This window comes from Cygnus olor, chromosome 19 (genome assembly GCF_009769625.2).
Source record: "Cygnus olor isolate bCygOlo1 chromosome 19, bCygOlo1.pri.v2, whole genome shotgun sequence".
In the NCBI taxonomy this organism is placed as follows: Eukaryota; Metazoa; Chordata; class Aves; order Anseriformes; family Anatidae; genus Cygnus; species Cygnus olor.
In genome coordinates, this window is record NC_049187.1 from 8,817,651 (window position 1) to 8,844,609 (window position 26,959).

The following is a 26,959-nucleotide window of genomic DNA, read 5'->3' on the forward strand; positions in this document are numbered from 1 at the left end:
TCACGTAGAGCCACTCAGGCACCGCTAACAGCGTGAGGTACGGCATTTATTGTCTGCCCCTCCAGCAGGAGTGGGGTGGGATGCTCGAGGTTTAGGAGTCCAGTTTGGAAGTAACTGCGTGACCTTTGGCAAGGTGACTTGGAAGAGAAAACGCCGGAGATGCTGATGGGAAACCAGCCTTCTCCTGCTACCCTGTGTCTTCCTGTGGATGATGTGGCTTCAGCCCCAGCCTGTGGCTGGAGAGCGAGATAAACGCTACGGATGCACTCCGCTTCTTCCAGTTCCTCAGGCGCTCAGCTAGAGTTCATTCTTGCAGGAACCTGGGAAGATTAAAAATAAATAAATAAATCCAGCGGTGTTGTTAGCCGGGGTTTGGTGTGGTGACAGCAACTGGCTCATAGCTAATGCAATTCTCTTGTCCCGCTGCTTGGCCAGAGATGTGTGCGTGGGCTGGGGGGTACTGCCTGACTCCCTGGGGGCTCGTATCACACGACTAGAACCTGTTACGGCAGGCTGCACCCACCAAGAGTCGGACTTTCAGCACGTGCAGGCAAACCCTGCACCAGGCACCTCCAACCAAGCTCGTGGTGGGCACAGAAGCGCAGGGTTTCCTGTGCTGGCCGTAACCAATCCCCGTCTTCTAGAAGGTGCTAAATCCTCTCACTGTCTCTTTCCCCAGAATGACAGGGCTGACCTAGACCTTTATAAACGTCACCCGTATTTGCTGGTTTCCCTTTGCCAAACAACGCCCTCCTGGCTCCCTCCTGCTGCCTTTGGGAGCGTGGCGCTCACCTCCCTGGCATGCCGCAGCCCTCGCCAGCCCTGCCTGGGCCTGGGGAGTCCTGCACAAAGCGTCCCGAGGTGGGGACAGCAGTGACAATAACGCTGCCTGGGACCAGCCTGTCCCAACCGCAGCCCGTGGCTCTGGGTGACAGTAATTGGAAGCAGCCTCTGCCGGTTGCTGAAGCCCCCAGCGCTTCGGTTGGCCCGAGCAGGAGCCCAGGGAGGTTTTGTGGGCTGGGGATGGAGCTGTGGCCGCAGAGCAGCCAACACAGTGATGAGCCTGTCTGCCAGCTGGCTGTCAGCGGCCCGCCGAGCACTGACACGGTCTGTGCTAACCCGGGTAATGCAGGCTTGGAGGGGCTCAAGGGGTTATGGCTTGAGATCCAACCTCGTGCCCTCACCGGTGGTTTAAGGAAGAGGAAATGTTGTTTAGGCCTTACACACAGCCCCACTGGGCAGAGAATTGAGGGGTGCAGTTATACCTTTGCGTTATGCTTCACAAGGCACAGAAAATGGATGGCTACGTAACTCTCCATGGGATGCCCTGCAAACCCCACCGCTCACTGGAGAGAAAGAATGGTCTTGTGTCCTCCGGGGACTTCCAAGAACATGGGAGGGACAAAAGCACGCTTTGCTTGCTGGAACAGGCTTGGCAGAAGCTAATTTCAGGACTCTGGAGTCATCCCTTGGAAGAAATCCACGTTACCTTGTGATGTTACTCACATTCCTCGGTGCTGTCACTAATAATATGTACAGGACAATGCCAGGAAACTTGGTCTGCTGTGTGACACTTGGTGGTTCTGATAATTACCCCTTTCTGAGATTTTTTTTTTTTTAAAGGGTCATTTTGAAGCTTCAAGAATGCTCTTTGCAGTCTTTTATATCTAAACCATTACCACAAGCAGTGAGCTGGGACTGGATATGCCCTGAAACTTCGCTGCCCCTTAGTCTCTCCATGTAACCCCTCTGCAGTTAGCAGCAGGCTGCTGCTGCACACCAGCTGCTGAGCCAGCCAAACCATGGCTGGGTTCTGGGAACGCTGGACAGGATTTTTTTCATAGGAAAATTAGCTGCGAATCGCCTACAAGCTGCAGATCAAAATAAAGTGTTTACACGGTTTGTGCTCTACTACGAGTCAAACTGCAGTGCTCCAGAGAGAGCTCTGGGCCATCGTCATGGGCCCAAGGACACCCTTCCAGCACTGCCTTGCTCTGCGGTGCTGCAGGGGAGCATGCCAGGCAGGACACGCCACATTCGGTCACACCGGCAGCTCTCACCAGCACCCCTTGCTCAAATCTGCTCAGTTTGCTACTAAGACACCTCCTCTGGTGTGCTGCATGGCAAAGGCCTGTGCTATAGACTTCAAGAAGAAACATGCCTAAAACTTCCCAGGTTCATAAATCTGCCAGCTTCAGCACGCTCCCTAAACTTTCCTGATTGACTTTTTGGGCTATTAATTTCCTACAGGTTTGGGATTCTTTTCACTTCATCCTGGACTAAGTTACAGTGCTACAGGAAGGGAACAGAGCTGGTGAAGGTGCTGACTGAGATGTGAGCCACCGCTCATGGTGGGCTCCTTCTGCTTCTGTCTCAGAGCCACGTTTCCGTGTGCCTGTCTTGCTATTCTGGATGCTACGAGGGCAATCAGACGCTGCAGCCATAAAGACATCTTTGAAATGAAGCTAATGGGCTGTTTGTGTTCATCTTTTATTAATTACAGGCTGCTGAGTTTGAGGGGAGATACAGATTAATAGTGGCGTGTGTGTTACTGGTCTGGCTGGCTTGCATCTGTGGCCAACCTCCGTGCCTCCTCCCTGCACCAGGGCACAAACAGCCCCAGGCTGCTGGCGGAGCAGAGCCGCGGTCTGAGGTCTGAGGCCGGCTTGGTGGCGCTTGACTGCTTGGGGAGAAATGTGGAGGGGTGGAGTGCAACACTTCAATCCCCCTTCCTCCGGGCACTTACATGTCTCCAGCCGCTCCTCGAGGAAGGAGATCTGCTCACTCAGCGAGTCGATTCTGTCCAGTTGCTGCAGGGAGTGGGACAGCCGGCTGATGGGGTCCGCGCCGACGTCCTCGGGCTCAGACGTCACGAGGTTGTGGAAGGGGGCCAGCACCAGCTGGAGTTTCTGCGGGGAGAAGGGGAGCCGTCAGCATGCCCTCCCCAGCCAGGAGCAGTGTTGGCGGGACGTTTGGTTGCGTTCAAAGGGACACCATGCTGCAAGAGCCGCTGCGAGGCTCTGCGGCAGTGTGGAGCACAGCTGGGATCCTTGCCTGATCCCTGCCTGCGTGAGGCCGGCGTGGCGTTAAAAATAGAGCAGGGGTGGAGGGAAAGCCTGGCTGCACACAGCCCGGGGTTGGAGCCGGCTGTGCACGGCCGTGGGCCACGGCTGGGCAGGGAAGGAAGGGGCAGAGGGGTGCACCGAACACCCACCTCTTCCAGCGCTTCCACTCTGTTCTTCAGGTCTTTCATTTCTTCCTTCATTTCATCGGAGGGACCTGAAAAAAATACCACCAAGAAAAGGTCAGTTAGTAGAAACCCTAAATTTATCCGAGGTGAAGTGGGATGTGCTGGGCTCAGGCCAAGCACTGCTGCTTGCTGCTGCCCTCCTAGGGAACCCCAGGGCTCAGGAATGAGATCCAACGCCTGCTCCGAGCGCAGGTACCTGGACCTGGCGCTACTGAAAGCACGCCTCTCCTGGCCGCTGGAGTACCTAGAACAAAGTGGGGGAGCGTTTCAGGCTTCGATGCTTAAAGGACAAAATGTCCGTGTTGTCAGGAGATTAGTTAGCACCCAGCTCTGCCCTGTCCCATGGTGAGCTCAAAGGATTGTCCCTGCTGAGGACCCTGGACGTGGGACAAAGGCAGGCAGGTGGCAGGGCACATGCAGGGGGCTGCCCTGCTCTCCCAGGTCTTGCCCTCACGATGCCAGTGCTGGCCACAGCGCATTATTACTCACGGTACGAGTTTGAAGTGTCACAGCGCGTACCAAAAGTAATAATGGGCCGTCACCAGCAGCGCCCGATGCTCCTCGTGGCTCCAGACATGCCCTGCGAGAAGAACGACGACGATGACGGAGAGCACAGCCACAGCCCCGGCCACCGCATGCCACAGCGGGCTCTGTCACCCTTGCAGGGGCCGAACTCGTGCACAAGGGCGGTTGTTTGGGTCTCCTGGGTCACTGGGAATAAAGCTGATGGGTGCTGGCTGCTGTCCCCTCTCCTGTCTCTTGCCAGTCCTGCTCCAGCCACCTTGTGATGCTGAGAGGTAATCCCAGCTTGCATCAAAGGCCCCGAGCAGCTGGGGCTGTGCCGCCTCAGTAGAAGGTTACCTGCTTGGCTGAAGGTTCCTGGCCCGGGGCCCAGCCCCGCGGGCTGGCACGCCTTGTCGTCGGCAGCGAGGCTGAAGCCATCCCGGCAGGCACAGCGGAAGCTCCCGGCCGTGTTGACGCAGAGCTGACTGCACCCGTGGCTCCGGCCGGCACACTCGTCCACATCTGGAAGGACAGGGATGGCTCCGTGGGGACGGGGCTGGGGGGAGATGCTCACGGGGGACGAGGGGCGCGGACGGCGGTGCCACACGAGCAGGGGTGCTGCTGCTCCCCTGCCAGAGCCATGCTGATGTGATGGGACCGCAGGCAGGGCACAGGGCGCCCAGACCGCGCTGGCATTTGTGCTGGGCACAGCTCTGGTCTCCCCATATATAAGAGTCAGAAACAAAAGATAAGCTCAGAAATGTCCAAATTCTGGCTGGGGTGGTCACTATCCCTGAGCAGGCAGGCGCAGGAGGCCCCGCACTGCCTCTCGCAGTGCTTGGCTCTCATCCTGGATTTACGGCTGGGGTTTTGGTTCCAGCCAGCCGTGGCGAGGAGCTATCAGCCTTTCAAGTGTGTATAAAACCCAGTAACCTCTCCTCACACGGGGGAGTTATTAAAGCTGTTCCCACAAAGCAAAATGAGCAGAGCTGCTTCCCACGCCCGGGCGAATCTCTTCTAGGCAGTGGGAAAATCCTTTCCCCCCGCGCTGGAGCCAGAGCTGTCAGCGATGCGCTCGGCCCTGCCCTGCCCAGCATGGGTCAATGCCACACGTTCCTCCTCTGCGTTACAGGAGGGTGGAAAGCCAGGAGACATGGCAGACGTGGTTTGCACCATGCTGGTGCGCTAAGGTCCGTCGAACACTGCTGCCTCGGCTCTGCCAGATTTCCCCGAGCTCCAGCAAGGAGCTGCTCTCACGCAGGAGAGGAACCCTTCCCCTCCACTGCCGGATATTTTTGGTTTACAGATTTAGTCTGTGCAGTAAATGGGTGTCTTAGTTTACAGCATGAGTTTACAAAGGCTGGGAGATGGGTCACTGCAAATAGAGTCTCGGGCTGACCCCGTGAGTGTGACGGCTGCTCTGCACAAGGCCCTTTGCTGGCTGCAGTCGCAGCAGAGCACAGCCTCTGCTCGTGCTGACCCAGTGTGGAGCAGCAGCAAAGAGCAAATGTGGGTACCAGGGCTGTGCTCTACATCTGGCAGCACCAGCACAGCCACAGGGAGCTCGGAGCTTCCCTGCTTTCCTGGCTGGACCAGCAGGCATCGGTGCCCTGGAGCAGGATGCGTAGGCGTGTGTGCGGAGAGGTCACACACAGGTTCCCCTCTGGGCTCTGGGTAGCACCAGGCTTGGTGACGAGCCACAGTGCTGGTCCCTGTCCCCTACCGATGGGCCAGGAGGGCAGCGGGGCGCAGCAGTACCTGTCTGGCAGGAGAGCCCCGTCCAGCCGGGCGGGCAGGCACATCGGCCGGGGAAGGCGCAGCGGCCGCCGTTCTGGCACGGCACCTGGCAGAGAGCTGCAAGAGCAATCAGACGCAGCGTCACTTGGCAGGGCTGGGGGTCCCGAGCCCCCTCCCCTGCCACCACAGTCGTGTGTGTGCACGCACCACGCACATGCACAGAGCAGCACACCCTTGCACCAGTCCATCCCGGTGGGGCTGCGCTGGCCAGTGCTGGCAGCACCAGGGTGTGTGGGGCACAGCTGGAGTGCGACGAACAGACCTTGGATTTGCAGCCTGGAAAGAGGCCAAGGTGCCTGCAACCAGCACAGGGCCAGGGCAGAAGGGCCACGCTGCAGCCCCAGCAGCTCAGGCAGCATCAGGCCTGGGAAGTGGCTGGTGCTGAGCTCCGAGCTCTGCTGGGGGCAGATTAGCTGCTGATGTGTTTTGTGTTTGTTTTGTGCTGCACATCACAATTTCCTCCTGAAAGCATTTCTCTTCCATTACTGCTGATTTATATGGAAAGGACTTACTCATTTTATTTATCCTCTGGTGACCATAAAGTTAATAAACAATCCCAAAGGAAAAAGGCCTGTGAGGCAGCAGAGAAAGGATAGAAATTAATCAGAAATCGAGCCACATTTAGTTGTGCTATTGGAGGCTACAAATGTAAATGCTTTCCTACAGGGGGAATTGGACTGGTGTCAGTAGACGAGAGAGCTGGCTGCTGGGGCCTCATCCAGGGACCTGAGCTACCTGGGCACAGGGGGTTGGGGACAGGGAAAGCGAGCGCTGGCCCTGGGGTGGCACAGCGGCCTCCTTACCTGTGTTGCAGCTGAGCGCGTGGCTGCTGGCTCTGCTCCAGCCGGGACAGCACGAGGCCACGTGCTGGGGCACCTGCCTGTACACCTGCCGGTAGGCAACCTTGTAGATGGTCCTGCAATGCAGAGACGGGGCTGAGCTGCAGGACGGACCATCGGGGGCCATCCTGAGCCCCCCCGGCCCCGCTCCCACACCACTCCGGGTGCTGCTTTGCTGCGACGGCTCCAGCTCCTGCTCATGAAAGCAGGCAGCTCCCTCACCTGTAGGTGCTGCACAGGCGGTGGCCCTGGCAGGTGGTGAGGTAGGGCTGGTACACGGGCTGCACGTGGGACTCGGTGTAGGCGGCCGTCCGGCTCCGCGGCTCGGCGGCGCAGGCCCTGCGGCTGAGCAGAGAGGGGCACGGGTGAGGCCCCAGCTGGGACACGACCCCGACGCTACTCCCGACACGCCAAAGGGGCTTTACACCAGCTGGGGACACAGCCTGACAACCCCAAATTACACAGGGCTATTTAAACGGCAGTGGCTCAGTGCCCAAGTGACCCCGGAGGTGACTCCAAGCTGTTTCGGGGCAGGGAGACAAAGCTGGCAGCGCTGCGGGCTGCACGGCCTCCTCCTTCCCAGCCCGGCACGAAGGCACTGACGCCCCCTCGTCCACTCACCCCTGCACAGTTCCTCTGTCCTGGACAGGCAGGGCCTAGATTTAGGGGGGGGATTCACTCAGGGCTGTTCTCCTTTCATTCACTACCTCCTTTCCTCTAAAACTGTTCAATTTTAGGTGTATTTTTTCCTCTCCGAGACTTTTTTATACCTGAACCTGATGCCTCTGTGGTCACCAAAAAATTGATGACTTCACAGAAAGGGTCAGGCTCAAAGCAAAAAGGTGGAGGACAGAGGAAAGTTGCCCTCTGTTCCTTCTAAGATAACTGAGATCCAGTCAAAAACTTTCCCAAGGTTAACAGCCAAAGCGGTATCAGTTAAAGATTCTTTTTCTTCAACAGTTTCCAGCCCAAGCAGGTCAGTCCCACTGAGGAGCCTGCTTGCTTGTCTCAGCCTCCCAGCTCGATTAGAAAATTAGAATAAAACAGTCTGGGAATTAACACGGACATCAGATGGCTTCCATTAACTCCAGAAAACTCCTCTCAGCCTCACTGGTTAATGTTACAGAAGACACAGTTTTTAAATGGCAATTGTTTGCTTTGCAGATTTTATAATAAAGCTATAGCTGCAGTGTGTGCGTGTGAGAGAGGAATTCAGCCTGTGGGTATGGTCACGACCAGAATGTGAAAGGTTTAATGCTAGAGGAGAGTATTTCAACGTAAAAACAAACTCTGTAGAAAATGTGAGCCGAATCTGCGGGGCAGGGGCTGAGCTCGAGCTCCTTTTGGCAAGGGAAGGAACAGGGGCGCTGAGCGCTAGGCACCTTTTGGCCCAGCAGAGAGCTGAGATGTGGCTATTCAGGTCGTGCTGGGATGGATGCAGGGCCTGTGTCAGCCCCAATTCCAGGAAAGGGAAGGGGAATTGCTGGGGCTGCTGCTCCCATGGGCCACAACTGCTGCAGCAGTCCCTGGGGCTTTTAATACCTGCATCCCCTGCACGCTGCCGCCTCTCAGAGCTGGGAGATGGCAGCCTGCTTTGATGGCTCGTTTGCAAGGCTTGACTGGCACGATAGCAAGACAGCACGAGTATTTTTGTGCAAGGATGTGCTTGAAAGGGACGATAATAATTCCTGAACAGCTCAGGGCCTGTTTAGCTTTTGACTCTCCCAGACAAAAAGCCAAAGTGCCTTTGTGTCCCCTGCATGGGCTAAACAGAGCCAGGGCATTTTCTCTAGAGGAGTTTTTCGCTTCAGTGGCCCAGCAAACAGACCCCAGCGAGGGCCTGCCGAGATGTGGCTGCCCCAGGAGGGCTCTGCGGAGCCTTTTCCCAGCTCCTTGCCAGCCCAGCTATGTGCCCACATGTGCACATCCAGCTGGCTGAACAGAGCTCCCCACCACCGGGTGAGGACGAGCCATGCCTTTACAGCTCAGCATGTGCTTGTGACAGATCTGGGAGATGCAGACAAAAAGGAGCTTACCCCGCCCGGGCAAAACCCTCCGTGCTGGTCGTGCTGAGGATGAAGGCGAGTCCCGAGAGGAGGCAGCCGATTCGGGGCATGTCCTGTCCCCTCCCGCTGCGCGCTGGGCTGTGCAGCAAGGACCAGGGTCACTCCTTGGTGGGAAGCGCTGGCTCCTACTGCATGTCTCACGCTTCAGCGGGGAACCCTGGAACAGAGCAAAAAAAAAGGTGTGAACACGTGGTGCCCATACCCAGCCGACGACATCCGATAACATCCGATGGGGACAGGGGGTGGAAGCAGGGCGCGGCATGAGATTGACAGCCAGGTCAGCTCTAAGGGAACAGAAATTTCCCTGTGAGGCATCCACACAGGGTGGGATGGGGTGGCTGTACTGCCCTCGTTGGGCTGCACAGAAAAAACCTGCATCATTTAAAATATGCAGCCAATTCCAGGCAGCAAGGCCAAAACAATGGCTTGTAATTTCTTAATCCATACAGCATTGTAAAGCTGCATTTTCCCACCACATAACATACTGAAATCTGATCTTCCTCTCTTTAAAATACAAGCTCTTGCCAGAGAAAAGTGCTTTAAGGGCCATATGTCCCGTCTGCAGAGTCAGTACTAACCAAGTTGGAAATAAAGAGGCTTTGATTTTCTAGCAGAGGACAAATATGAAACAGGGCTGAAGAAGGTCAATAACAATATCTAATTTACACAGTGTCTAATTTATACAAAACAGTTGGCCTCCGGATGGCAGCAGTTAAAGGAGGAAGAAATAAAGAAACCCACCTTAAACATACGACAATTAAAGAAAGAATCATTCTTTCTGATTAAACCTTGAAAAAGGAGTTGCTTTACTGGGATACAACACAGCAGGGAGCATCCTTCTGAAGCTGCAGAGCTACCCAGAAGTTTTAAAATCCCCAGGCGATGTGGGATGAGAATGGATTGGAGAGTTGCAGATTCATCCCCAAACTTCTGTGGAACAATTCCTAACGCCAAGTTGTTAGGGATGATCATCCCAAATCGACAGACCTGTAACTCTCCAAGTCCTCCTCCAAGACAGGCAGCAGCATCTCTTTGTGCAGGTGAAGAAACTGAGGCACAGAGAGATGAAGGCTTCCACCTGGCCTGCATCTGGAGATAAACTGGCATGCCTTGCATCTGCTCAATGCCCAGCAAACGTGCTGAAGCTTCCCGCTGCTTTTGAGATCCCCTGGCACCAGCCCCGAGCCCATGGCTGGTCTGACCGCAGCAGAGTACCCGACACAGGCGATCCCTTGCCGTGCAGGGGTTTGTGCCTTCCTGCCCCTTAGAGGCAAGCATCTTGTGCCTGTTTCCGTGCAATATCGCAAGGCAAAGGCTGGCTAAGCAGCACCAGGACTCGTCACGGTCAGTACGCAGACACATGGCTCGGCCTGGCTGTGCAACGGAAGCTGCGCGTCGCAGTGAATTGACTGAATCGCTGTAAAACGCAGCCAGGACCTCGCTCCGTCACTGAACCCGGTGCAGAAGCTGAGGGCCTGGCTCCAGAAGCACGGCAAGGGGTGGCAACGTCGCCACCCCGCTCCTCTGGCTGCCCAGGTGTCCCCGTGGGTCCAGCACCCAGCGGGGAGCTGCACACTCCTGGGCCCGTCTTAACCAAGGTATGAGCCTGGCTTTGAGGAGGTAAGGAGGATTTTGGTGATACGCAGCCTGCAGCCCTCCATTCTCCTACCTTTCTCCCAAACTTAACAGTACATTTCATGTTCTAATGATTAATAAATCATAGCTCCACCACCAGGAAAGACCTGTGGGAAAGTTTTTAAAACACAGTGAAAGAATATTTTTTCTCCCCATCCCTTCTGGAGACGTCCCAGGGACACTGGTGTACAAAGACGGACTAAATCCCTGCTGCTCAGACAGGGGCTTTCCCCAGAGCTGTACTGGGACGCATATTTTCCCTACAGGCACAGATCCTGGGCTAGTGGTGCTACTCCAGAAGCCTCCAAGTCAAGCCCTGCCAACCATCGCAGTCCTCCCACAGAATTCCTGCAACCACCATGGGAGCTTTCCCTGTGGGGAAGGGAAGAAACGCAGGGCACAAGCCGAAAATACAGACGGTTTGTTTTTCTCTTTGAACTGGAGCAGCACTGCCCTACCTCAAGTGGTCTGAGTATTCCCCTGGGTCATAAAATTATGGTTGCTTAGTATCAGATGAAGTTTTGAAAGCGGAAGATATTATAGTCTATACTTGTCTCTTTTACGAGTTTATGAAAATTGTGAAAATCGGCCTCTTCAAAGCTGCAGAAGATCCTCCAACCTGTTGCCATTATCTATCCTAGTATTCCATTTTTAAAGCACATAGTTTAAGGAAAATCTTTTCAGGCTTGAAAAAAAAAAAAAAAAAAAAAGCCTTTTTTCAGTGTCTTTCTCATTTCTTGAATGATGAGATGAAGCCCCACGGCTTGGCAAGTGAAACTATGTAGGTGCATCTGAGCTTCTGCTGGTTTAGGGGGCAGCAAAGGCTCCTCGGTCAGCCCTGTGCTCTGGTGGGTCCTTCTCCCGCCAGCCGGAAACATCCCCATTACGCTTCCAAGCCTGCTCTCCAACTCACAGCAGCAACCGAAGGGAAAATACAACCCCTAAGGCAGGTGAGCAGCGGGAAAATACAACCCCGGAGGCAGGTGAGCAGCAGGAAAATCCATCCCCCAAGGCAGGTGAGCAGCGCTTCGTCCAGCTCTGCCCGCGAACCCCAGGCTAAAGCTCCAGGTGATGCCAGCGGCACGAACTGGGGGCTGCCTCCAAAGTGATGCCAGAGGATCCAGCCCCTCAGGAGGACGCGATGCCCCCCCCCCCCCCCCCCCCAGCTGCATTTCTGCCAACAGCGTGGCCTGGTTCTGGAGGCGAGACCGCCGCTCTCAGCCCTGCAGGTCGGTGCCCAGACCCCCTGGGGAGGGTCAGCACCAGCACCAGCACCAGCACCAGCAGCAGGGACACAGCTTTCCCCCTCCGACCCCTTCCAGCTGCCGCCCGCGCAGGCTGGGACGCCAGCAGCGCGGAGCAGGGGCAGGGGGACGGATGCTGCTCAGCACCGCGGAGCTGAGCGCGGGGACGTGGGTACCGGGGGGGGGGGGGGGGGGGACGACACATCGTACTGCGGGGACCGGGGGGGCACCCGGGATGCGGGCACCCACCGCAGGGTGCCAGCACCCCCCCCAGGGTGCAGGCACAGCACAGCGGGGCTCAGCGATGCCACCCCCGTCCCACGGCCCCGCTCCCCCCGGGGCTGGACGCCCCCTGCCCTCCCCTCTCCGCCCCCTGCCCCAGCCCCCCCAGCCCCTCTCCGCCAACGCCCCCGCGCTGCCCGAGCCCTCTCCCCCCACCTTTTACCCCCCTTTTACCCCCTGCCCCCCCCCCCCGCCTTCCCCTTCGCCCCCCGAAGATGCGCCCCCCCCCCCCCCCCCCCCCGCCGTGCCGAGCCCCCTGGGGGGCTCCGAAGCCGCCGGGACTCACCGGTGGCGGTGGCGGAGCCGCGGAGTCGCCGCCTCGCCGCGGCCCCCCCCCGGCGTTTCCTTCCCCCCCCCCCCGAGCCCCAGCCGGTCCCTCCGCCCCGACCCAATGAGGAGGAAAAACGGAGCCTCCCGGAGCGGGGGGGGGAAGCGCCGGGACACGAGGGGGAGCCGCCTGGCCCCGCCCTGATGCCCCCCCCCCCCCCAACTCCTCCGGACCCCCCCCTGCCGGCCGCCAGCTGCCCCCCGAAATGCCCCGGGGGGATGCTCGGAGACCGGGCAGAGCCCGGCCCCGGGAGGGGGGGGACACGCGGTGACAAGTGCCAGGGATGCGGTGGGTCCCGGGGGGGGGGGTCTGGCCCTTTAGGGGGGGTGCTGGGGTGAGGGGGGGTGCTGCTGGGGTGTCCCCGGGGCTGTCGCTGGATCCGAGCAGGGGACTGTGCTGCTCCGGTGCTGGTGTCCGGGCTTACCTGCAGAGCGTCCGTACAGCCCCCAGAGCATTTAGGGGGGCGCGAGGTCCCCGGCCCCCTCCCCGCAGAGAGCTCTCCTGGGTGGGCAGCGGGTTAAGGGCAAGAGAGGAAGACCCCAGCATAGCCCCCGTCCCCTTACAGGCTTCCTGAAATCGTCCGTCACCGGTGCAAATTCATTTCTCTTTCACTAAAAAAGACTGCACGTGGCCCTGCATCACCTTCCCCCCGCCACCCAACGCTGGGCCGCAGGGTCCCGCCGTGCCCCTTTAATCCCCCTGGACTCATCACAAAACTCACTACACCAGCAAAGTCCTGCAGGAGCAGGCAATGGACTGCCAGGGCAGGAAGGCTGCTTTTCGGCCAGCCCTAAAGGATGCTCGGAGGTTTCCTGGGACGCCCTGGGGCAGATGCGGCAGGCCGGTCCCCCAGCTGCCGGCAGGTTTTTGGTGTTAAATGCCTGCTTATTTATCAAAGAAAATTCTGCGCTTCGCTTTGTGCCAAAGCGCCACTCGTTTTGTCTACATTTTTCCTTGGGAAATTAGAGCACAGAGGTTTATTGTTTTTCAAATGACTTAGGCGCCTGCCTCTGCACAGAGCCAGCCTTAAAGATAGCAGGGGCCTGATGTGTCGCTGAATGGCAGGATACACCCCCCCGGGAATATTTGTTCCCATTACGCTTTGCAACTTTTTTTAATTTTTTTTTTTTTGGAAACCATGTAGGCATTTAAAGGAAATGTTTACCAGTTAAACAATAATGGCTCCAAAAGAGCAGCCGGGATCACTGGCCCGTCCCCTCTATTTCCCCGTGGATCCGCCGATTGACTCGGAGCTGCCCTGGGTCATGCTGCGCCCCCCCAGGAAAGCCGGGGCGTGCTGGTTGTACTGGTGCGGGGCTCTCAGGTGGGCCCGTGTAACAGGAGCACAGACTGCTTTGGTCAGGCCCTCCCCAGGGAAGGGAACAGAGCAGATGAGAATCAGCTCCGGGACGTGCTTGTAGAGAAAGAGCTTCATCAACCGGGAAGGACGGAGCGTGCTGGGGACGGGATCCCTCCGGCAGCCGGGCAAAGGCTTCCCGACGCCGCTGGAAGCGCAGCGCCGCGTTGCACGGCGTCTAAGGTTGCACGAGCAGGAAACAGGAGGGTTTGCTCACTCTGCCTGGATCCAGCAAACCTCTGGGGGATGATTTCAGCTCACGTAATCTCATAAGCGCAAAGCACAGGCAACTTTTCCCAAGAGCCTCAAAGGGACGGTAATTATCTTATTATGCAGACAGCACTACTGTTTTTTTTCTGGTTTATGGGGAGATGAACAGTGCCTGATACTCGGCTTGTCTCATAGTTGCAAAACGTATTTGGAATCCGGTGGAAAGCTTCTGCATCTGACCATACTGAAAGCACAACATCTAATTTCGCGACCGAGACGCTCACCTTATCCGCGGTGCTCCGTCATCTGTCCCGAGCAGGGATCCTTTCCTTAAGCAGCATCTTGGCTTCTTACTGTCAGGACAGAAAAAGCCCGTGGTTACACTCTCTGCGTCCTGCGGGAAGGTATCAGGGATCCTGACTTTGCCCATGAGGGACCCGGTGTGGGGGTTTCCCGGACGCACCCCACAGCTCCTTGAGGAGCGGGGTGTAGGGTGAGCACGGGATCGTGGCCACAGAGCGTCCGTGTCTGGCATCGGCCCTGAGCTCGCAGCGCGGAGGCTTTCTGGCATGCTGGAGAGGCACTGACACAGCATTAATGGTGGAAGGGTGCCGGGAGGGCTGTCTCGTCCCTCCTGAGCAGTACAGCTGGGCAGTGGGGGCTTTAGGAGCATCCAGCGGGGCCTGATCGTCCCCTCACTCACACAGGCTTGCAGTGGGGTCGCACTCCTGCGATCCTGGTGGGAAAGGCCAGGCAGACCCGCAGTGCCTTTGCACCCTTTGGGATACAGCAGACAGGGATATGAGCGAGGGCAGAGCAGAGCAGGGCTGCCTCACGCCTAAGGCAGCGCCAGGGCTTCACTAAACCCTGAGCTATCCCCTCTCAGCAGTTTCCCTGGTGCACAAGGCTGGGATTTTCCGAGAACCCCCAAGAGCAGGTGCCCCACCTCTCTGGGGTGCCCCATCCCTGCTGACGCTGCCCGGGTGGATCAAAATTCCCTCCTGCTCACTTATGATCCCACCCGCTGTATCCCAACACCGTATTTTACCATCTGCAACACTTGCACACGTTTATTTAAGGACTAAGCTCCCTCAATCCCCAGGCAACTTTTGCACGAGTCCCCAGGCATGGCGAGAAAGGGGATGGACTCGTTCCCTCACGGCACCCAGCCTTCAGCTCCTCGTGGGACATCAGCACGTTGCAGGGCTAAGCACAACACCTCCACGGTCTTTGTTACCGCCCTTTCAGCCATTCCCCAACAATTCCCAAAGTACACTGCAGCAATTTTAAATTTCTGCAATTATTTGAATTGCAAAATGTTTGCTTTTCAGCTCCATTTACTTGGTCAAATCTTTGCACAAGCAAGTGCCCATGTTATCTGCTTAAGAACTGCATATAGCACATTAAAAGAGCATTTAATCCTCCGCTCAGAGGGAGGATTCAGTGTCTTGTATGCTAATATTCATTATGCCGGGAGGAAATCCCCCAGGATACAGCCTGGCAAAGTTCCCTTGAAGGCAGTGGAGTTATGCCAGTTCAGCGTGGGGGAAGATCAGATCTGTTGGCCCTGTTAATATAGGTGTGATGAGCCTCTGACAATGGCAGTAAGGGATTTTGGCTCACGACTGAGAGTCTGTGTGAATTTGAAGTCCTCCCTGGGCTGGCATTTTCCCTGCTTCCTCCGAAACTTTCTCCCTTGCACTTCAGAAGCGTACTCCCACGACATCTAATATTAATGCTTGTCTCCGGGCCAAGAAAGAAATGTTTCTGCACAACCTCCCTCTCAGATCGAACAATGTTAAATCTCCTCGTCTCCCACTGGTTTTACCACCAGCGCGCACTACAAGATAAACCGAGCCTCGCCCAGAGCGGGACTCAAACCACGCACCAGGTGGGCTTTGAAGGTGAAACTGCCACCACCCCTGGATCCGACCGTCCCGTGGGGCACCAAGGGCTCCCCGTGTAGGAGGAGAGCTTGGGGGGCAGGAGAGTGTCTGCGGCAGGGGCTCTGTCGGCATGAAAAAGGAATGATTAACAGAGGAGACCTAATAAGAGACCAGCACTAAGGTCCCACACCGGGAACCGTTCCTAGAGAGGAGTGCTTATAGCCCTTTGCACCAGCCAGGATGTGCCCACGTACAGGAACTCTTCCCAAAACAGGGGCCAGAGGTGCTGAGGTGGCAGCTGGAGGTGGATGGATGGGGACACAGACAGAAGAGTGACACACATACAGATGCAAAACTTTTCAGCTGCTACAAACCAGGGCTGGCTGCATACCTGCTGTGCATAATGGTCTCTCGCTGGCCTCCACGGGGGTCTGGCACAGAACTGGGAGTGCTTGTGAAAGAAATAGGAATTTTTGTTGATTCAAAAAAAGGGGGAATCTGCTTTTCCTGATTTAGGACAAATTCTTCTGCTCGGGCTTTTCGTAAGGCTGTTTGTAAGCTTTACACTAAAGTTTAGGCTTTGGAGCAGCCCCTGCTCTGCAGAACTCTGTGAGGAAAAAGACCTCCCACTATTCCATTATGTTCCATATTGTTCTCCATTGCGTCAGCTGCAGACCAGTTATCTCAGTGGAAATCTAGAGGCGTCCATTGATGTCAGTGGGATCAAAGCAGGTCAAACCAAGAAAAGTACTTGGCCCATAGCACTGGGTCTCTCACCACCAGTCGCCCGTGCTATGCGTATTATGACCCAGATCTGATTCCCACAAAGCGACTTTTTTCTCTGTAAGTAAGTAAGGACTCCACAAGCAGGACCAGTATGTTATAAATCGAGTCTACTAAAGGGACATACAGCAGCCTAGCTGTAGCTGTGCAAAACACAAATGTGTGAACAGGACAGCATCTTGCAGCCATGTTTATTTTCTTTTAGTACACACAGTTCTTATATACGTTTAGGGGAGGCAGTAACGGCTGCTGTATAAAAACTGGGAAATGATTCATCTCACTCAGGAATAAACTGAATTTTGCTGCTTTCTGTGAAATTTCCCTGGCAAAAAAAAGTAGTGTTAGTCAGTAGGGAATGGTTCCCGCCCTGCCTTTCCCTTCTGCGTTTTTCCAGTGAATCACTCCCCAAGGAGCGCATGGAAAGTGCAGTGGGAATGGCTGTGAGTTGCATGGATGGCTCAGCTGCTCTCTTAATCACAGCCATGCCAGTGAGAGCATTTAGCACAATACTGTTTTTTCTTGTTTGTTTTGTTTGGTTTTTTTTTTTCTCTAATTATCCTTCAGTATCAGGAGAAAGTCTCCAGTTCCAGAAATCTGCACTAAGCGGAGCTCCTTTCTGCCATCCCCTCCCCAGCTACAGGCAGACCAGGAAGCCAAGGGTTTGCTTTGGGAGAGGGGACAGAGAATTAAATAACATTTTTTATTACCCTCTTCTGTTTGCAAAGACCCTTTCCTTTTCCTTCTCTGTCTGGTCTGAAAGCTCAAGTTAAATCTTCCCTTGTGTTTCAGCATGTCCTCCTGCTGCTGGTGTGACTGTGAGTCAGGTTCGTTTACTCTAATTTGTTGCAGTTTGTAAATCTATCTCCCCAGAGCCAGCCCCATCTGCAGCAGCAGAGTCTGGGAAATGGCTCAAATAATCCTGCATCCCAGATTCAATTTCTCTTCCTTACCTCTAGGGAAAGTTGTACAGAGCTGATAGTTTTGTAGCATAGAGAGGAACTAACTCAATCCCCAGAATGAATTCTTGATCACAGGGAACAACATTCAGAGCCTGCCAGGGCAGACTGGGGGCTTTCTGTACGCACCGCTAACCCCACTGATACCCAGAGAGGTGCATTTGCAGGGGAGGCTCAGGATCCAAGCGCCGCATCTGGGCTTCTGTCTTACACCACCTCCCAGGCAGTGTCAAAGCTTGCCAACCCACTTTCACATTACTTTTATCATTTGTATAACCTTATTATTTCTTCTGTGAATGTTAGACCCTGTGAAAAAGTATAGCCAATTATTTCTGTCGAGCTATTCACTGGCTTGGTCCTGCTCTGCATGCCTGGATAGCCCTGCTGCTCCTACCCACAGCCCACTTTTTATCCCCAAATACCCCCACTGAGCCACTGAAAGCATTCTCCCTGTATTGTGTAATGCCACAGATTAGGAGGGTAGGACCCACAGGTCTGCAGGTAGGTGAAAAAAACTTGTATGCGTAACACCCATGGTTATAAATTAAGAGGCTTTGCTGAGATCCTGGCATGCAAACCACAGCACGCTCCAGGCTCGCAGTTATCCAGTACCAGCCTCAGCAAAGCCAGTCCCTGCCCAGAGCTTTATCCAGCCCTGTGTCCTGCCTGTCCCCAGGGGCCGAGCTCTGCCACTGCCACCTGAAATCAGCAGCGCAGCAGCAGCAGCAGCAGCAGCAGCAGCATGGCCCGGGGTCCCACTGCCGCCAGCTGTGCAGGGGGAATGGGCGCAGGTAGCAGGGTGCAGGTGCAAGGATGAACAACGTGGGGTTACAGCAGAGGCACTCTGAGAGACAGACAGACGCAAAAAGAGAAGGAATGATGGAACGAAAGGCAGTTTGCTAGGAATTTCCAGCTGTCTTATATATGTATCTTTGCGTGCACAAGCGTTGCAGCCTTCCTTTGCATACGCAGGGGCTAAAATAAACCCTCTGTCCAGCAGCCAGGACTCTTCTGTTCCTGGAAAACAGCCTAAGCACCAGTGGAGTGAATTAAAATAATAGTGCTATGGGCTGGGCTCAGCTCTGAGCAAACCAGCACCGGAGCCATCCCTCGGCACACACGCAGCTGGCAGCAGCGCAGCCGAGGGATGCTTCGCAAACCTGTTTGCTCGGCAGTGCTTCGTCAGTGCTGCATCCTTGACCACAAAACCCCACCGTAGCCTGACAAGGACAACCCCTCCACCCTATCCTGTCCCAGTCTGTCCCCTCTGTGGCGATGGCCATGTCTCGTACTGTACCTGCGGCGCCCCGCTGTCCCCCGCCGTGCCGGGACCGTCCCTGCTGCCGCACTGCCCTGTGGCTGCCAGCCGCCATCCCCGCATGGCCGTCCTGGGCCCGGGCCCGGGCCCGGGTGCCCGCCTCGCACCCCCCGCATGGCCGGCCGCCGGCCGCGCACAGGCAGGAGGTGACTGCTGAGGTGGAAGGGTGGCTTTTTATGCTTTTCTTCCTGTATAAATCAGGCCGGGGATGGACAATCCCAGACAGGACTTCCTGTGTGTGTTGTGTGCTGATAACGGGCGCTGTGAGGAGAACAAACACGGCTGCCGCATGCCCAGAGGGGAGAGGGGCTGTGGGGCGGCGCCCCCACCCTGTGCCTGCCAGTCCCCAAGATGGAGGGGACACAGCTGGCCGCCATCAGGGCCATGTGGAGGGACAGGCGGCCGAGGAGGAGGCACTGCCCGCCCGCCTGGGCTCCCACCTGCACCGCACAGCAGCCCTAAAATGGCTGCCGCCCCCACCCTCCTGCCTCGCACCCCTTGGTGCACATCTCAGCCACAGCCTCCCTGCATCCCCCCTCAGAAGGGGCTGGTGGGGACCCCCACTGCGGTGAGGCTGCCCTCACGACCCATGACAAACATGGCGGGGCTGACGGCCATCTTCTTGTCAGGGGGCCATATTTATGTGGGGTGCCAGCCCAGTGTTTAGGACGCCCCAAAATTTAGGTTACACGTCAGCGATCAGTCAGTTTGTTGGCTGGCTTGTCACCCTCATCACAGCACTGTCCCTGTATTGGAGGTGAGTGAGGCACAGGGCCACCTGTGAGTGAGACACTCGGGCCACCAAACCCACTGAAATCACCCAGCAAAGACGGCCTCTTTAGCGTCGGGCAGCAGAGAGGAGCGCAGAAAAAACGGCCGCAGCTCCCACATTTTGAGAGCCATTCTGGAGCAAAGCTTACTGCGATTTCCACTTAAGTGCATGTTTGTACGTGACCTTGGTTCAAAGGAGGAATAGCATGCTTTTTAATCCGAATTCAAAACCTTGATCTGCTGCTGGCCACCAGAGCCATGTTAGAGCCCATGTGCTATCTGCCCCACTGGCACAGGGCAGCTCCGGGGGCCCGGCCCTTGCTGCACCGCGTCCTCCTGGCCCAGGCAGCACAGCACACTTGTGCGCAGGCTTACAATAAGCCGAGGATGACTCCCACCCTGATTCAGCAAAATGCTACTCCGGGCAAGTCCCCTGAGGCTCGCAAAATATTCCCATGTTTATTTATATAAACGCATGGCTAAAGAAAGACCCCACTTGTTTTCCTTGGCACGAGGGTTTTTCAAGGGCTGTTTTCTGCATCCCATCGTTTTTTCCAGCAATAGGTGATTTTACACCGCGGGTTGCTTCCCGCGAGCATTGCCAGCCGAAGGACTCCACGGGAGCAGTTCTAGCCACCGTTTGTGCTCAGCTGTGCATGAAACACCGCGTGTGTGTGCAGGGAGGGCGTTATCTCAGCCTTTTCTGGTGCAGGTTTTCAAGCTCCCTATGGAAAGTTATAGGGCTTGCATGGATGGCTTGCACTGCCTGCAAGAAGAGGCAGCACTGAAAACTGAGGGACGCTGAAAACTGAGGGTCAGAGCTGACAGCTTTCTCAGCCCCGCAAGCCACAGAGCCTTCCCAAGGCCCCTAGCACCATCACGATCCTCCCCACTCCTCTAGACCAAAGCCCCTGAATTCTGGGGACAACTCGAGACCCAAATCCTAACACTTGCAGCAACCGCTGCCTGGCCCCAAGCCATCTTTCCTGTGTCCTCTGCCCCGGCACAGGTCACGGTGCATCACTGGGACATCGGCCGCCCACACCGCCACGCGCAGGACTGCTCTGGGCTCAGTGGCGGAGCTGCAGGAGCGGGATGGGATGTGTGGAAAATGTTTCCTGTTTACCCAGCCCGCAGTGTCTGCTGTAGTAGCTGCTGGGGCGGGAAGTGGTCAGAAGGGGCCACACAAACGGGTGGTTTTAAATTTGAAATTTGCCCATGGCCCACCTCTATCCACACGTCTCCGATGTCCCCAGACCTGCTGCTGGTGTCCCCCAGCACACACAGGCTTCTGATAGCCGCCCCAAGCCATGGCATGGTGACATTTTGGGTAGTCCCAGTGGCGAGGTGGTGGTGGGACCCACCACGGGCCGAGCACGGGATACAGGATATGCAGGCAGACAAAGCCAGGACACGTGCTTCTCCAAAAGCCCTGCGGCATTCAGGGCCTGTCAGGCATGAATTGAGTAGGGGGATGGAGGGACTTCAGGGTCCTCATTAGCACCAGCCAATTAGCGTGGCATGCTGCTCTCTTGTCAGCTGATGGGGCTGCAGTTGAATACCCCCTGCCCACGCTGATCCTTCAAATTTGAGGCCGTGTTGGTTTTATGATCATTTTTCCTCCACTGTTTAATTGCAGGAGCATTGCCCCTCATTGTGTCTTTTCCCTCTGAGTCTCAGCTGTTCTTGAGAAACTAAATCCGCCTGGTTTATTTGATGGGCACTTTTGGGGCCAGCATGCAGCTGGTAGCTGTGATGCTGCAAGCTACTGTTGGAGAAAATGTTGTCATGCAGCATCACGTGACACTCTAATAAAATCAATTACTAAGCAGCAATCAAAATCAGGTGGCAAAATCTCCACCTTCACAGCTTTTTGCATCACAGCAGGTTTGGGACAGCCCAGCTGTTTTAGTGCAGCAGGACAGGGGCACCGCAGAGCTGGCTCTGACCCGGGGTGGGTTCAGGAGCACAGCATCAGATGTTTACAGGCGGGAGCCGCTCCAGATCCTTGAGTGACAGCTGCTTCTTCTCCATGGAAAAACTATTTTACCATCCTTTGCCTGTTTTCTCAACTGTGGATAATGAAAGCGCCAGTCCTGTCGAATGGATGTTATGCTATTTACTCGACTAACACCCATGAACTGCTTTTATATTCCTGCGTGAAACCTGCTGCATGAATTTAACTCCTAATTTCAGATGTTGCGAGCTGCCATGGGATTTAATTTGCTTCTCAGCAGAATCAGATGTTCACTCGAGCCTGAAAGTGTAAGAGGAAAAGGTATTGCAAACCTGAACATCTTCAGGGAGCAGAGGAAGAAAAGAAAAGCCTTTGGCTGCTCGTCCTGCACTGAGCCCCATTTGCCCTACCCATGCTGGAACAACCTCACGATCTCTCTCCTCTGCAAGGACGTTAATGGGGGCCTGGCACCAGGTGCCAGCACTGCTCTGCATCCTGCCCATGCCATGGCCAAGTTCTCAGAGCCACCAGAGCTGGGTAAGGCCCCCAGCAGCCAGGTTTCAGCAGCGGGGACCTCTGCTCGACCATCCCCTGGCTGAGCTGCACCTCAGCCAGCTCCTCCCTTGTGGTGACATTTCTTGCAGGGCACCATGTGGGTTGGGATGAAAACCACCTCCAGGTTTTGCATGCTCAGACTTCGTGATCTCCTGGGGCACCTCCAAATGCCTCTCATCTGCCCCCCAGCCGGTCCCCAGGGTGCAGACACGGGTGAGGCCGACACAAGTGACTCCAGCCCAGAGTTTATGCTGTGCCTCGTGTGCTGGGACAGGACCAAGGAGTTTCGAGGGTGCCTTGGGAACACCCATGCGGTGCAGATGTAATTAATCAAGGTCAGAGATTGCATTCTTCGTTAGCACTTCTTGCCACGCGGGAGAGCCTCGGGAGGCTGGCAGACAACCGCAGCCTTGCTGGAAAACACATTTGTCTTCTCCTGGTGAAAATTTTATATGAAAAGAAATTTTATCCACGTTTCGCATCTTAGAAAGTGCCATCTCTGAGAAATCTGAGTTCAGGAAAAGGTCCCTGGAAACGATCAAAGTCCCAGAGTTCAAAAACTGAGCCTTAGGGTCCAGAAGTTGGAACGATCGACTAAAATTGTACTTTTCCCACAGAAATTTCCCTACTGGTTAAAAAAGCATTATTGTTAAAACAAAACCTCTCCAACAAAGTATCTGGGGAGGCTGTGAGCAGGGGCACTCGGTGACTGGTTTGGGATGGGACTGGGGTGACTGGGCAGACAAGGCCGGGCCAGCCCATAGGTCTGTGCTTGCGGAGTGGTTTTTGGGTCACTGCCATCACGAGCACAGCGAGCACCCTGCTGGGCAGGGAGAAGCGGCACTGGGGAAGGGTCTTCTGGCAGAGCTCTTCAGGGATTATTTGTTCCCTTAGCTTTTTGATTATTAGTCTTTTTTTTTTTTTTAATGTTCATAAAAAGAGTTAAAGAAAAGATGCTTTGGGATAGCTGCCCCTCCTGAGGTCTTCCCCTGTTGTTTCAGCTCGTTTGCATGTCTCTAGGTTTTTTATCTTACCCTAAATGCTTATTTTCTTTTTGACAGTGAGAGTCAGAAAGGCTCCTGACATCCAACAGCTGGGAAGCACCTCGCTGCATCTTTCAGGGATGGACGGATCCTCTGTGGACACTGCCAGGACCAGAAGCCACCTCCGAGAGGCTGGCTCTCTTCCCCAGGAGAAGTCAGCATTGGGCCCAGACCTCCTTTTTGCACAGGGCTCTTGTTGCTCATGGAAGCCTCTGGTTTTGGAAAAAGATATTGTTCAAGGTGTGCTGACACCCCTGTGACCACCTCAGACTGGGCTCTTTGGTACTAATAGCTGCTCATTAACACCAAAGGCTAATTACTACCAATTTTTTAATTAGATATTCAACGCCGCGTTGCACAAGGGGCTGGTCAGGTTGTTGCGCAGAAGACAGGCAGGTTCTGTGCACCACAAACATGGAGCTGAGCAAAGGCAGAGGCTCCTTGCATGAGCAACAGCCCCTGGCCAGGGAAGCGTTTCCATTGTGGGCAAGGTTTTCAGCACACTTGGAGCTCTGCACATGCTCCTGTGCTGCGTCAGAAGTGCAGGGAGAGCTCAGCACCACCGTGTGTGTCATCAAGGTCACCTTTTGAAAGGGGAGGATGCCACGCCACAGATTTCTCCTGCAAAGGGCTCCCCAGAAGGGCCATCCCATGTGCGCCTGCTTGCCAAGAACCGTAAATCATCCCCAGCAGAATTAAGACTGGCATCAGAGCATCAGCCAGGCCTTACCGTAACGCACCGCCGTCATCTGTGCCTTCCTGAGCCGGAGCCACCCCGAGACGCTCCTGGAACGCTCCCAGGTGCGTGGCTGCCAAGGACTGTGTGCTGGTTACCAAAAGAGCTGTGTGTGGATTCCCAGGAACAATCCCTTCCTGTAAGCACAGTGATGTACCTGTCCGTGTGGCGTGCCAGCCCTTCCTCTGCATGAGCCCTGTGTGCTCAGGCTCCCCCTCGCTCCCCGCATCTCTGCTCAGGGTTCGAGGGAAGCTGTTCAGAGAGAGGAAGAAAGTGAGAGAGACAGGGAGCAGAGGCCAACTCTTGTACACGTTGGTGTCCCTCGCACAGGCATCAAACCAGGACCAGGGGACAATCTGCCACATCCCGCAGCACCGTGGTATGGGGTGCCACCAGGACCCCAGGGTGCTTGAGCCCATCAGGGACGTGGCTGTGCCTTGCTGCTGCTGTGACAACATTGAAGACAGAGGCAGGAGAAAACCCAGAGCCTCTCTTTTGCTAAGCCAGCTTGGTAAAGGGCTCCCTTATCTTCACTTTGGTGTGAGATAAGGTTTCAATGCTGCCAGAGCAGCTTTGTATCTCGCAGATACCTCCCTGTGCTGCAGTGGGTGTCAGGCGTTCACAAAATATTTGAGTAAGACCGTATCTTTTTGAAACCCATGTGCAATGGAAAGACACACAGGGTGGATCAGATCGACGCTGCGTGGTTTTCGGTGTCTTGTTGTTCGTGTGAGGACAAAACGGGTTTCCTCAGCTGGTAGGACCGGGCTGGAAGGGCCTCTCACTGCAGGTCCCTATACAGCACTGCTGCAGAGGGAACGGGGACACAAGTGTCCTGGCTCCCTGCTGGGCTGGGAAAGCTGGGCACTCTCCCCCTTGCTTCAAAGCCTTGGTGATACGTGACCATTTGAGAGCTGATCCAGATAAATGTTTGTTTTAATGAACCAGTGAGAGCTGTATCCTATTGCAACAAGCCACTTTCCTTAACACCCCTGACATACGTGCATATATGAATAGCAATAATAATAGCAAAATAATTTGTGTCTCTCCAGGATGATTTACTGAGCCGGGAGCTTGCTCTTCCCTTGGTGCTGTGCTGTTCCCTACAAGGGACCTGACTATATAGGTCTGGAATACCTTCAGAGGCAATTTATTTCTATGAAATCCTCATGTAACATCACAAGGAATGACTGGGAGGAAAAGGCTTGTCGTGAGAGTAGAGGACAAGGAATAAAAGCCATCCCTTTGCAGGTCTGACCAAAGAGCCATGTGCTGCACCAGAGGCATCAGTCGCGTGTGATTTGGGTGGTGCAGGGGCAGGACCCTCCCAATGCCCAAAACCCTCACCCCGGTTCACACATCGCTAGCTTCAGCAGTCACCAAAAGGGGAAACGTTGCCCTCTCACCACAGCAAAGCTATTTCCATGTCACAAATTGGTGCTAGATCCTGCAAGGCGCCTTCTGGGCTGCTCCATCCTCCACCAAAGTCCTGAGGGCCACGAGCCCTCCTCCCTGCCCGCAGCAACACTGCCTTTCCCAGCAACTTTCCCCGATCTTTCCGGACAACAATAATTGAAATATTAAAACTACCTAATTGTAGAACAAAACCCTTGCAACTGATTAAATTTTTCTATGTTAAAAATACCTGGTGTATTGAAAATCACACTCTAAAGGCCAGTTCTGATCTCATTCGTGTGGGACTAAGGCCAGACGAGGTCTCCACGGAGAAGTCCTGAAGAATGGCCAGGCCTTAAACCAACGGTGGTCTGCAGAAATTATAAAGACAAATACCATGCATCCCTATAGAACTCGATGTCTCTTTTTAATAAAATTAATAAAATGTGCAATAGATAGCTGTCTCCCTATTAGTGGATCTAATACCTTGGCTTGAAAGTCCTCCCCAGGAAACATATATGTCTTTTTGCTGACTTCACTGGATTTCAGCAACATAATAGAGAAGTGGAATTCAGCCTAAAAGCCAGACAGTGAATGCAGAAGTCAAGACTTAGGAAAAAGATATAAAAAAAGAACTGTTGATATGTCTTTTCTCTGACACGTCCCATCCTATCGAAATGGCCACTGCCTTTATTTTGTTTAATCACTTATCTCCACGGAGGGAAGAGGAAATTCCCAAGAACGCATGATCGTTAAAAATATTAGCCAGGCCTGGTGATTATTTTTGGTAGCTAAAAACTTCCTGGCCGAAGGGTTTGGGTTTGCATTGGACTTCAGTAGATGTTTTAGTATAACTTTCATAAATACCCATTATACTCAAATCGCTGTGCAGTTTACAATTCAGCTGGGAAGGGCGGGTGTATGTTTCTCTTTCTTTGTTTTGTAATGCAGCATGGTAAAGTGCACAGCGCTCCACTGAATTAGGGTTTAGCTATTTTCTTGTATCCTTAAATAAAGGACTAGTTCACACAGTCCGAAATCTCTGTTTCCTTTCTGGCAGGAAACAGGAAGTGAATGCAAGGGGCAGATTTGGAGTTTGCTTGCAAGAACAATTGAACTCCCATCCAGAGGGGAAGGGGATCTGCGTCAAGAGGAATTCACTTTTTTTTTTTTTTATTCCTTTTTTTTTTTTTTTTCTTCTGGAAGGGAAGAGAAAATGACCTTTAGTTTAAAAGCCTGAAAGAATAAAGGTCTGAGCATTCGGGGCTGCCTGCACAAATATAGTCATAAAGGCCTTTTCCTGACAAAGGGCCCCGGCCGCCGCTCGCACCATCCCTCGGGCGGCGGGGTCCTACTGCAGGCAGCGCACCGCTCGCTGCCCTATTAGTTATCCTGGGTGAAGGGCGTCACCGAGACCTGTCAGCAGTTCCTGCTTAGGAGGGACAGTCCCTTTTTTTTCCTTTTTTTTTTTTTTTTTTTAATATTTACTATATTTCTCTCTGTCCCTCCCCGGCACTGCCAGGAAGAGATTTAGTGGATGGGATTTAGTGGAGTCCCTGGCCTTTCCCCCCAAAGCCCTGTTTGTAGCCGTCTCCACAAGCAGGTAGGGCACCAGCTCAACTTGTTCAGTGGTCAGGACCTTGCAGCGGCCCCACCACGTCTGGTCCCCGTTCAGTCAGCCACAAAACCTTTCCAAGCATCTCTGGGAAGAGGATGTGAGCTGAGGCCTGCGGGGCTTGACTAAGTGTCCAAACATTATCTGTGTGGTCTCATCTCCGAGTCCTGCCCATTTTCATCCCCACCACCACTCCCCACTTCAGTGGGCCCTGCATAATTTTCTCTGTACTTTTTTCTCCCTTCATGCAAACCAGATTTCCAAGGAAGATGCAGAGCTGGAGAATCCGGTAGTCGAGACCTTGAAATGTACCCAAGCATATGTTCCCCAAGGGCACGCAGCACTTCTGTACGTTTGAGGCAACCAGCCCTGGAGCTGGTGGAGGCGAGTGCCACAATCCCTGTGCCACCCAGCATCTTGATAGAGCAACCC

The 26,959-nt window shown here is 54.7% G+C and overlaps 1 protein-coding gene and 1 long non-coding RNA gene across 5 annotated transcripts; one reads left to right on the forward strand and one right to left on the reverse strand.

Annotated features, from left to right (window-relative positions):
• Positions 1–18,613, reverse strand: EGFL7 (EGF like domain multiple 7). 4 transcript variants are annotated; one of them, XM_040531062.1, is made up of 11 exons: positions 18,435–18,613; positions 15,790–15,849; positions 13,797–13,865; positions 8,427–8,613; positions 6,613–6,735; positions 6,355–6,467; positions 5,513–5,608; positions 4,112–4,276; positions 3,215–3,279; positions 2,747–2,909; positions 1–320 (listed from the first exon to the last, which is right to left on the reverse strand). In XM_040531062.1, the coding sequence occupies exons 4-11, from the start codon at positions 8,504–8,506 to the stop codon at positions 298–300; spliced, it is 828 nt and encodes a 275-aa protein (XP_040386996.1). In that variant the 5' UTR covers positions 8,507–8,613; positions 13,797–13,865; positions 15,790–15,849; positions 18,435–18,613; the 3' UTR covers positions 1–297. The 4 variants fall into 4 exon arrangements, with proteins under 4 accessions (XP_040386996.1, XP_040386995.1, XP_040386998.1 ...); XM_040531061.1 differs by lacking the exon at positions 15,790–15,849; XM_040531064.1 differs by lacking the exons at positions 13,797–13,865; positions 15,790–15,849; positions 18,435–18,613 and adding an exon at positions 12,370–12,575.
• LOC121057236 lies at positions 8,619–25,944 on the forward strand. The gene is made up of 2 exons (XR_005813718.1): positions 8,619–11,107; positions 22,800–25,944. It is a non-coding gene; the product is annotated as an uncharacterized LOC121057236 (long non-coding RNA).
• The last annotated feature ends 1,015 nt before the right edge of the window (positions 25,945–26,959 follow it).

Bases quoted from the DNA above. Each gene is read 5' to 3' on its own strand.
- EGFL7 (XM_040531061.1), bottom strand. From the start codon at position 8,506: ATGCCCCGAATCGGCTGCCTCCTCTCGGGACTCGCCTTCATCCTCAGC. The intron at 2,910-3,214 runs GTGGGTGTTCGG...TTCTCCCCGCAG, and splicing joins GAGTGGAAGCGCTGGAAGAG to AAACTCCAGCTGGTGCTGGC. The intron at 321-2,746 runs GTAAGTGCCCGG...TAATCTTCCCAG, and splicing joins CGAGGAGCGGCTGGAGACAT to GTTCCTGCAAGAATGAACTC.